Raw genomic sequence first — 12,162 nt, 5'->3', positions numbered from 1 at the left:
CTTTATTTAAAAAAACCTCATACTCTACTCATTAGCAACAATTTGGGGACCAGTATATGTTCCTCTACGTTGAGTCACAGAATTTACCTTTGCACCAGTGAAGTCACCACCCTGGAAGGAAAAATAAAATCGGCATCCTGAAAAACAGTTATTCATAGTTTGATTTCTGCAGCTCTGGGTCTCAGAGGATAATACACAAGTCAGAAAGCCCATGTTAAAGAGCAACATAGTCCTTATGAAAACTTCTGTCCCTAAGCCTGTCTCCTTTCTCATTCCACATGTACGGAGCTGTTGCCAGATCCTCAAGTTTGCTTAGACTTCAACAGTCAAGCTGAGGTCTCCAAGACTCAGGGGATGCAACTGGCAGCCTATGTTTGAAATGGAAGTAAGGGTGTTAATTGCTCAGCTTCCTGCCAAGAAGAGTATTTTTTGCATTCTGATCCCCAGATCCATATTGTCCTTTTAAAAAATAAAAATTATTTGGGTGTGTTTGGCCTATTTTCACTTTTCTGACAGTATTTGGCAGCCAAATCAGTAAATTCCAATGATCTGAGCTCATTTCTAATTTTTTTCATGTTTTCTTGATATTTTTGCCATGCTCAGAATTCACACACTGCTATATATAGGTGAAAACTCACAGGATTATCAATTATAGACTTGAGAGATGAAGCAGTATTGAAATTCCATCTAGAAACTTGTACAATTTCAAATACAGCGAGGAAAGTACACACTCCAGAGGAAAAGAAGAACGCTGCGTCCTCCACAATCAAGGATCCACGTAGGAGATAGGATTAACATAAGACCTGCGGAACTCCTTGGGAGTAGATGGCATTAGGGTGGTGGTGGCAGTAAGCTGCTTTATGTTATCTGATTTATGTAAGACAGTCTAGGAGGAAGAGAATGTTTGTTCACCCCAAATGGTTATTTTAAGTATGAAGGAAGAACACTGAAAGATAAGAACTTTGTTCCCTCAGGAAATGCATGCATGCCTATTGTCATCCTGTGGTATATAACCAGGATCTGGTTAAGAATAAAGTTGTCTGAAGTCTGTCTGAAGTAAACTCAAGCTTTAGACCCCCTGAGCCCGTCTGTGTCTTTCTTTCTTTCTTTCTTCCTTTCTCATCATTCCTTAATATCCTTCGAGCTCCGTTTCACAGGAATCAACAGATCCAAAACACTCTCTGCTCTTCTAAAATATCCTATCTGAGCATGCCTTGGAGGGTAAGTGCTCATGAAATTAAAAGGGTAGCAAGTAAAAGAAAAGATCAGCCACTCCTGAAATGCAAAAGTGCCACTAAATATCTTACTTTAAAAAGAAATGCACTAGTGCTATTTTTCACAGGGAGCCAAGACCAAAAGAGATTCCAAAAGAATATCTGTCTTGATTCTCAACATTCCAGACCTTATTAACATTAGTCACGTCATTTCAAACAAAGGAAACCACTGTCAGCCCCGCACAGGTGGGTGCAGCCACCCCATTCCCAGAGCCCACACCATCCAGCAAAAGGACAACTCTAAGAATCCACAAATGCTCACAATCTTAGACATCTAGTGGAAAAATGCCATCCCAAACCTAGAACTATAATTCTGATCTGTAGAATGAATAAACTTTGATGCTAATTCTAGGTAAACAGATGTTGGAGTCAGATTTCAGTTTTGAGTATGATAGCAAAATATACAAAGATTAAAAATGTGTCAGGGAGGAATTATCTAAGTGGGAATGTGAATATAAAACTTGACAATAAAGAATGCTGCTGAGGTCACAGGCAATTTGTGATCTCTGAAAGAGAAAAGCACAAGAATAATGCCCTCCTCACTGGCTTTCTGTGTTACAATCAGACACTATGACTCTATGTGGTGGAGTCTAACCTAAAGTGTAATTGACTCTTTGGTGTATCAACAATTCCAGAGGGTCAAACACCGAAGTATATTGTATCTTCATGTTCTTCTATATTTGGAATTCTTACCATTTTGTCCCATTGTTTTCCAACATGGCGCTATAAGTTCTAGAGACCAACACACAAATTACCATCAGTAAGTTGGCAACACAAGAGGAATTCTCCCACCGTGTGATACAGCTACAAGGAGGACTTCATTTTAAATTAGAAGTTTTACATGCCTTCCACCCACCCACCCAACTCCCCTTTAAAATCTCTCTTTAAAACCGCTTAGCACACACACACATACAAAAAATCTCTTAGCACTGAAAAGGGCCAGTGATTCTCACTTTCTCATATCCCCATCTCCCTGGCCTCCTCATACAAACACACACAAACATCATTAATTAATGGAGTGACTTAGGTCTTTCATATTATTATACAGCAAATCATCAAAGTTTTTATTTTCACTCTGGACTTACAAAATCCTTTCTAGAATAATATGAGCAGATAAACTTACTCTCTAACCCTGTCTGAGTTTATATGACAAAGGGGCTTTCAGTTACAGGCATGGATCTGGACTCCATGTATCCTGCTATAATATCATTGCTCTGGGTTTTGTTTTTTTTTTTTGCTTTAGTTTTTACCAAGGATAAAACGGGAGGAATGAAGCCTCCCTTTTACTCAATAAAAAGAAACAGAAACTTCTTTATCTCTCCTGTGATGAAAGGCAATACGACAATTTTAACTGGGTTTTAGGCCATAGAACAGGCTCAAGGCCCAGCTCTCACACAACATTCTGCACATAAGGACAAATTCTTCCATTTTTAACCTTGAACAAAAAAAGTGGATTTGGTGTCCAGGCACCAATTTAAAATCAAAAGCTAAGAAAGGAAGTGAAAAGGGTGATGAAATCCTTGAAACATTTTCTCTGTCATTATCTGTCTCTTGGGAAGACAGGCAGGTTTCATAGAGGAGATGAGAGTTGAGTTGGCTCTTGAAGGATCAAGTTGGAGTCTGCTAGGCAGAGGAATTGAAAGGGCAAGCCAATAAGAGAGAAAGAGACATGTTCATGAAATGGGGTTAAATGTAGGGTATCTGGTGGGGAGATGTGAAGTACCATGGGAGGTGAGCTTGTACCATTTTAAACATTTTAGATTTACTTTGTAGAGGTTTTAAAGGAGGGAAGTAGCATTTCAGACCTGATTCACCTCTAGCCATAATATGGAGGATGGGATGGAGGCAGAAATGGAACACCATACAACTAGAACATAAGGTGGTCCTTCTCTCTTTGAAATCAGTCCATGCAAAAGGGATCTTAATTTGAGTTTATAAGGAATATATGAGGAGATGCTCAAGAACAGGGGCCCAAGACAGAGCAGTCCCCAAAAGAATATGTTCCAGGGTTCTCCCTCACTCAGAGCTGTAAGTGTCCCATAAGGCAGCTATGAAAAGACGTGCGAAATCTTCCAGCATCTATGCTACCAGAGAGGCCCTAAGGGTATGTGGTGCATTTCTATTTCTATCTCAGTAGCAAACTCTAGGAAAGCCTGGATGCAACTTTTAGAGGCAGTAGTCCAGAACTGGAAGGTTTAGCTTTCAAAATATATGAACTAGGGTGGGCTGTGGTGGTGTAGCGGGCAGAATTCTTACCCGCAATGCTGGAGACCCGGGTTTGATTCCTGGTGCCTCTCCATGGGGGAAAAAAATGTATGAACTAAAGCAGAAGGAAGTCACTTCTGACTCGCATGAGAAGCAGTTTTTCGGGGGTGGGGGGTGGGGCATGAAGGGAAGAGGAAAATCCATCAGAAGGAAAGAGCCATTAAGGAGGGGGTATCTTGGATAACGGGGTGCTAACAGGAGTCCTGAGGATGAGAAAGACAACAATTATTCAAGTAATAAGGCTTACCATCCTAATGGGGTATTAAGAACTGAGGTGGGATATTTTTAATACTTCATGGGTATTATAAAACACTCACTATACAGACAAGAATAAAGAGATGTAGGGAATACTTAAAGCAAATAGCAAGTGGTAAAGTCTGATTCTAAGCCAAGTATGCCTTGTACTAAAACCCACTAACTGTTCTCTGCCTCCATCACACCATTAACTCCAAGGTACTGCAAGAAAACAGGAACCCTGCAGCTCTCTGAGGGAACTGTGGGGTTCTTTCCTTCCTAAGCTTTATTTCTGATAGTAATAATAAAAGAAAGGAGGAATCATAGCAGAGCAGTTATCTTTGAGCAATGTAGCAATTTGCCCCAGGAAGAGGAAATAATACAATGACTGCATGTTTAAACAGAAGTCTTACTCTGGAAAACATAGTAATTAAGAAAATAGGATTCATCCTACAAATATTTAATGAGCACCTACAATGTACCAGACACAGCACTAAGAGGCAGAGATAAGACTGTGAATAAAACACTTTCTGCTTCATACTAGATACAATTTAGTGAACTATATCTTCAGTAACCATCCTTAATTTTAGAGTAGTAGAGTTTCCTATCTTGATTGATCATCATTCCCAATGAGGCTGTGAAAAAAACAACAAAACCAAATCAGGCAAGGTCATTCTGATTTAGTAAGTCTGAAATGAGGTCTAAGGATTTGTAATTTAAAAAACTCCACCAGTGCTACTAAAGGACAGCCAATCAGAGAATGATGACTTGAGAGAGTAATTAATTTATCTCCATATTTCAATCTATTTATTTGTTTAGATTTACACAAATTGTTTTGTCTGGTTTTTAAAGTTGTACTTAGTTTTATCACAGGACCAAGTATAAATGTAAAGTTTGCATTTTTTATTTTCATAAAACTATAAAGGGTAAAAGGATAAATAACTCAAATATATCTCCTCAAAAGCTACGGAATTCTGAAATAAAAAGACTGGACTCATGGAAATGCAGACATCTAATGTAGCATTTAGAAAAATATAATATGCCAAATATCATGGTTAAGTGTATAATGTGTTCTTCTACAAAACACATATGGATTCAAACAGGTTAATCACACTACCAATCACTAATTAAGTAATACTATAAACTTAAGAATTTTTAAGAAATTCATTTCCTGTCTACAGGAAATTCAAGTAAGAATTCACACTGTGAGTCTAGAGCACTCACATTCATGAGAATGCAGAAAGAAGTCTTTTGGGGTTATTTGCACCAATAACTATAGTCTGAGGCAAACAGGACTGAAACATTACAAGCAACATAACTGAGTAAGTTATGAGTGAGAGGTGCTTTACTGCTCACCTACTCCTGGTTCAGATTTCTCTTTTCTTTGAGAACAAGGAAACTCAAAGCTAAATATATAGTTTAAATCAAGAAACTCTACAGGAACTTTATGTTTTATGTTTATGTATAACCTTATTCATGGCTTTCTGTTTTTCTTCAATTTCCTCACACTTTTTTTACCCAATATTTAAACCTCCTCAAGTCTTTTTTAGAATAAACTAGAGTATATAAAATAATTCTAAGTATTACTTTACTTTTGTTCCACGTTTAAACCAGGTGGAGAGTATGACTGCTCTTTTATTTTTCTTATTTTTTATTTTGGAGACTATGATTTTTGAGGAGGCAAATTGATGAGAAAGGGAATAACTGAACAAATCAGGTCTAAAAGTGGGATTAAAATGTCTTTGTCCCCACTTTTCATCATGAAATGCATGCTCCCAGAAGCCCATAGTCAAGAGTGATATCACTGTAATCCAACCCAATAACACATTTTCTATACAATGGCACAATAATTACACATACTCTCTCTAGTAAGGTAAATGCCAAAATACTGGTAAACACACAGATGTACGCCAGCAAACATTTCAGTATTGATTTCAACGCAAATTGATTTCCTCTTTTACAGCTATGAGAATATTAAAATACAGATGTGGTGACACATTTAGACATCTATGATATCAACTATTGCATGCATAAGTAAGATGTTTACTTTTGCCATAGTTAAACTATAACTATGTTAATTTTACATGTTAACTTTACCCCTACTTCAACTTAATTTCCTTCCCTTATTATCTTTTTGCCCCTTAATTCTTAACCTTGTTTAATCTACCTCTATTATACGTATCTATGTCATCGGCCTTAAATCCTTTTGGTTCAAGAAAGGGCAAAAATGTTTAAAGAATCAATTAAGCAATTGAAGTAGTTCAAATCTCTTAAACTCTCCAATGACAGCTTATTTATTCTTTTTCTCTTCAGACTAAAATCCTCCTTAGGAAAACCTATTTCCTATTTTATGTGTGTGTGAATTCTCTCATATGCCCATAGTAAATTTTTAATACTGTGAGTGAACTAATTTTCAAAGTTAAGAAATTGTAGTACCATTTGACTAAAACTAATTTTATACGGCAGGCATATCACTTTCAATCAAGAACTGTTTAAAAACTTCCAAGAATTTCTTCTAAATACTTGCTTGTTCTTCTAAACACTTATAAGAGTAATGTAGATGACTACATAAAATAAGGAAATTATAGAACAGAATAAAGAAATAAATTAAAAGAACCCATAAATATCCACTCAGAGAAAGTTCTTCTTTGCATTTCATTGTATCTTAGCATTGTTCTTCTTCACACTGAATTTATTCATGTAAATAAACAGGGGTTAGGGGTGGAGGATATGGATGCCAGCACCTGGTTTTACATATTCTCCTCTGACCTGACAGAGTCTTCCCTACACAATCAAACCCTACATAACCGCAGTCTGTTTCATTCACGAACACATCTCACACACACAGTCCTTGCATCTACCTGGATGAGGTTCAATAAAGAAGCAATAAATTTACCGAAGGTCATAATCGGTTCTTATTCCATTTTCACAGCCATTCATATCTCTTTTTTCCAGTTCATTTGTACCTGTAAACTTACCTAGCTGAATAAAATGCTATCTTGTTTTGCTTCACATAAGTCAGTCTTCTACAAACAAATATAAATTGTCTCTGCTTTTAATTCGTGTCATCAAAATAGGCTGTTTCTAGATCTCACCTAAAAATCTCATTTTAATCATATCTCTCTCTCTTGCCCAAGATCAACAGATCTTCAGCCACAAGATCAATCTACAAATAAATTACATGCCCCTCTGAGCTGGTATCTATCTAAATGTAGTGACTTTTATTCTTTCATCTCACTCTTGGTCTGTGAACACCTCTCTCTGGATGCCACAGGTGGCATTAAACAATAACTGATAGTGCTCGCCTTGGCAGAAGGCATACTAAAAACAATAACTGGTGCCTGAAATTAAACAGAAATATATTCCACCTCACAATGATAAATTTCACTACAGTGTAGAAGTAACTAATTCTGGTTTTATAAGATACAGTTACTTTGAGACTTGAACTAGCCCCTTACTTAGAAATATATATATTTTTAACTTTGGATCTCCTTTTACATCAATTTAGAGTGAAACAACAGAAGCAAGTTAATTGTAAAATCACTTTCAGAAATTAAACTAAAGAGTTATATGGCGGGCGGGCCGCGGTGGCTCAGCGGGCAAAGTGCTTGCCTGCTATGCCGGAGGACCTCGGTTCGATTCCCGGCCCCAGCCCATGTAACAAAAACGGAGAAACAAAATACAATAAAACAAGAAAATGTTTCCCTTTCTTCCTCCCTTCCTTCCTTCTATCCTTCCTTCCTTCTCTCTGTCTTTCCTTTAAAAAAAAAAAAAAAAAAAAAAAAAAGAGTTATATGGCTCTTATGATAAAAAAACAAATCTTCCTACCATGGAGTATTAATTAAAAAATAAATGATCCACTATTCTCACTGGACTAAGAAATAGTTCAGAGAAGGTTTGCCCAATCTTCTTAGAAGAAAAACTAAGCACCACGAAATAATGTTCTAATGTAAAAGTTGTTTCCTTTAGGATGTCCTGTTTCGATAATTCACTCTTTATGGCCAATGTCTTGCCCATTACCTTGCAAGTCTGAATCGTTCGACTTGGGACTGCTTCTTGCTCGCCGCTCTGTTTTCTTGATCCCCGGCCCACCTCCACTGCCGCCGCCACTGCCACCACCACTGTGGCTCTTCCCGTAGCCGTTGTAGACGGTGGTGCAGCTGCTTTTGTAGATGGAGGAAGGAGGGCTGTTGAGGCGGTTCTGGCGGTCAATCTGGCGGTCTTTCAGCTTTTTATGTGGAGGTTTACTGTACTGGTCTTCTCGAGTAATGTAGCTTGACATTCCGTAAAGTGGTATGATTTCTAAAATGGATGATTATGACAAATGCGTGATCAGTATACATTTATTAAATGGCAAAATGAGCTAAAGCCAGACATTTAAAGTATTATTAAATACAGTATAAAAATATCTTTAAGAAAATACATATGCCTAAGTATATATTTAAAATATTCTTATATGTTCACAATCAACGATTAAATGAACATTAATCATTAAAAGCCATACTAAAAAAAAAAAAAAGAAAACAAAAAGCTGTACTATGTGTTTAGGAATGTTACAGTAAATTCAGAGAATACTGAAGATGACAAGGTTACTGAGCTCAAAGTTATAGCTGAATTTATAACTAAGCTTGATTTTGCCTATCAAAATGCTTTAGGCAGTTGTAATACACACAGAAATTAGAACTCACAAATAAAATAGCCCCTTTAAACATGCACAGCACTCAGAATGAAGACAAAAGTATTGTTATTCTTGTAGACAGAACAGCATTTCTATTGGAAAGCAGGCAGCAACTAAAAGAGTTATGTGTAGCATCCAGAAGAGTCAACATATGAACATAACTTACTAAAATAACGAACAATTTCCTCTAAAAATAATCAAGGCTCACAGAACTTAGGAAAATAAATGTTCAAGGAGCATTATAAGGATAAAGATTAAGTCTTCTCTGCAATCTGGTCTGCACTGTGATAAGCTGTGGTCTCAAACTTCCATTTTGCAGGAATCATGAGGCAAGTAAACCTCATCCATACACTGTCACCGGGCTTCACTACATAAAATTTTTTTTCTTTCTTTCTTTTTTAGTTCTTTTGTTTTTTGCTGTGCAAATTTTTAAGTGGCTCAGAAGAACATGAAGTCTGAAAAGTAATCTCGAGATCCTAAGGAAGAAAACTGTTATTCTATTTTTAAATTAGTTTTAAATTATCTTGAAACATCAATACAAGTGGCAACAACTTAGCCAGAGGTTTGATCCATCAATTTTTATAAGAAAGAAGGGGCTTCCCATACATAGAGTAGCTATATAAATTACCATCTGTGCTGGTTTGAAAGGATGTATGTACCCTAGAAAAGCCATGTTTTAATCAAAATCCCATTTCATAAAGGTAGAATAATCCCTATTCAATATTGTATGTTTGAAACTGTATTCAGATCATCTCCCTGAAGATGTTATTTAACCAAGAGTGGTTGTTAAACTAGATTAGGTGATGACATGTCTGCACCCATTTGGGTGGGTCTTGAGAAGTTTCTGGAATCCTATAAAAGAGAAAACATTTTGGAGAATGAAGGAGATTCAGAGAGAGCAGAGCAGAACAACATAGCCATGAGAAGCAGAGTCCACCAGCCAGCGACCTTTGGAGATAAAGAAGGAAAATGTCTTCCGGGGAGCTTCATGAAACAGGAAGACAGGAGAAGAAGCTCGCAGATGATGCCATGTTCGCCATGTGCCCTTCCACATGAGAGAGAAACTCTGACTGTGTTCGCTGCGTGCCTTCTCACTTGAGAGAGAAACTCTGAATTTCATCAGCCTTGTTTAATCAAGTATCCTTCTCTGGATGCCTCTGACGGGACATTTCTATAGACCTGTTTTAATTAGGACATTTTCTCAGTCTTAGAGCTGTAAATGAGCAACTTACTAAATTTCCCTTTTAAAAGCCATTCTGTTTTTGGTATACTGCATTCTGGCAGCTAGCAAACCAGAACACCATTCAAACTAGAACATTTCTGAGAATGAAATGGAGCACTATTAATAATTTCTTTTCAACAAGAGACCTAAATCCAGACTGTCCCAAGCACATCAGTTGTTCAATGGTAAAGGTACCCTTTTAATTTTCCTTCTATTCACAGATATTAAGAAATATGTGTAAAAAAAAAAATCTTTGGAAGATAATCAGTTTGTAATAGAGAATGTACAAAAACAAAAATAGCCCTATTTAAAATATATATACCTATATACCCAAATAAACTACATCAAAATATACAAGGACTGTAAATGTCCTAACTATGACAGTGCATTATATTTGAGATTATCAATACCCACCAAGGGTACTAATATAATTATTAATCTTTTAAACCATGTCAGGGACTTTTTTTTTTTTTTTTAAGTCTAATGGCTTGGAAAATTAACATTGAGATTCTATTTTGCTATACACATTGAGAACTAAAGTAAGAGGATGTATAAGTGGCTTTATAAAGTAACACGGGATCTTGTTTTACTGCTTTCTTTAATTCCAAATTAATGAAAGCACTTAAATTTTTATATCATTGCCCTGTGCTATTTTAATGAAATTAAATCAAACAAAGAGATAATTCCTTTTTTGCTTAATTCTAATGGCCATTTAGATCACACTGTTGATTCACCTAAAATTGTAAAGAGCACTCTACAGAAAACGGTATCTATGGGGCGTAGTATTACCGGGTGTACTATTAACACACTGTTAAAATAAAGCAGGTCAGATACTGCTCATCAAATGATGCATCAGTAGCCAAGGCTTTTCACAACGTCATCATAGCCCAGGACCCAGGAAATTCTAGCACATGCTCAAACACTTAATATATACTGTGCTAAAGTTTGAATTTTTTTTAAGAGTTAGCATTAACTGAAATTTTCCTGTCTTTATCCAAATGTTTTCATGGAATATGAGTTCTAACTGACGTTATTGGTTGTTAAATTATTGAGACATATACATCTTATTAATGAGAAGTTATTGATACTAAAAATCAACATGTTGATTTCATACTTTTGAAATGATCTCCTCACACCCCAATAAGATAGCACTTGATAATTTCAAATTACACTAAATTTCTTTCTGACTACTGAAAAAAATAACCAACGAAATTCTATCCCCAAGTTACAACAGGATATTTCATTTAAAATACCCATACCAAAATTTTTCCTTTATTAGTGATAATAATAATGTGAGATGAACATCCAGGGAGAAAATATTTATAATTAATAAGAGGAACTGAGATGGTAACATTAAAAAATTCTATGGGGTAAGAAAGCATGTGTCATTTAATTTATCTGAACCAACAAAATATTCAGAGCAGAAAAATGCTTCAGTTCATAGTCAGGCTCACTATAAAATCACTTTGCAAAGTCCTAAAGGTTGGAGTCTAATTTTTAATTTCCCTTATCTAGTTTCTAAGTATCCATTTTGATAAAGAAGGGCTTTTGACTAAATCAATACCAAGGCCCAAACTAAAAAGACATAATGTTGATAGCTCTGAGGCTGTTTTCATTCCAAGGTCAATAAGTATTTGCTTAACAGCTGGTGAAACCATGGCTACACTAACAGCTATTCTTAACTGAACACAAGGTTGTGAAGCACCAAACAGCGAAGGGATTTCTGAGTTCTGCCAAAGATTCCAACACAGATCATTCAGGAAACCCAAAGGTTATTGAGACCTAACAATATTCTAACATTGAAAATGGGGCACAAAACACTCTTCACTTCTAAACCATATGGACAGCAAAGAAATAGTGTGCCACAGTTCTGCCGCAGTCTACTCTCACATAAAAAAATGTTTAAAGGACACAGAAACACCCAACAAATCACTACCTGTTGACTGAATAAAAAAGTAGCGACCCAGCTCCTTTATGATTCTGAGGTGGGGATGAGGAACAGAATCTGGGAAAACAGAAAGACAGCTGCAACCCACACAGCAATTTTGCAAAACACAATTCAGGACAAGGGAAACAATGGATTCCCCATGAGTGTTATGCACTAGACAGATCTACCTATTGGGTGCATTACAGACCAAGCAAAGGGTTCTTTTAAGATAATTAAGTGTTATAGCCAGTTTCAACTGCTCCCAATGCCAGCAATAATTTACTCACCCTGTTCGCCATATATTGTGGGGGGAAGATGATGCTGAGGAAAAAACTGAGGTGGCAGCTCTCCAGGTCCAGTAACAGGTGGGTAGTAAGCCGTGTGTGAATTGTGAATAAAATGCGGGTGGTGAGTCAGGTAGGGGGGCAGGTGATGGGTTGGAGACATGGCTGAGGGGTAGCTAGGGGGATAACATTCAGGAGACTGGGGTGTGACCACCACCCTGCGGACTCCAGTACTGTCTTCAATCACCTAAAGGAAAAAGCAAAAGGAAGGAGTGGAG

The 12,162-nt window shown here is 36.7% G+C and overlaps 1 protein-coding gene across 12 annotated transcripts in view; it reads right to left on the bottom strand.

Moving 5' to 3' along the window:
- Window positions 1-12,162, bottom strand: part of FNDC3B (fibronectin type III domain containing 3B) — a 397,533-nt gene that overhangs the window by 149,553 nt on the left and 235,818 nt on the right. For all 12 annotated transcript variants that reach the window (XM_077161045.1, XM_077161048.1, XM_077161055.1 and 9 more), the window contains 2 exons: window positions 11,888-12,131; window positions 7,794-8,075 (listed from right to left, as the gene is read on the bottom strand). In XM_077161045.1, coding sequence (XP_077017160.1) covers window positions 7,794-8,075; window positions 11,888-12,131 — 526 coding nt within the window. The remainder of the gene's footprint in view (window positions 1-7,793; window positions 8,076-11,887; window positions 12,132-12,162) is intronic.

This window comes from Tamandua tetradactyla, chromosome 5 (genome assembly GCF_023851605.1).
Source record: "Tamandua tetradactyla isolate mTamTet1 chromosome 5, mTamTet1.pri, whole genome shotgun sequence".
In the NCBI taxonomy this organism is placed as follows: Eukaryota; Metazoa; Chordata; class Mammalia; order Pilosa; family Myrmecophagidae; genus Tamandua; species Tamandua tetradactyla.
The sequence above is the reverse complement of the archived record's forward strand: the minus strand, read 5'-3'. Positions and strand labels throughout refer to the sequence as shown.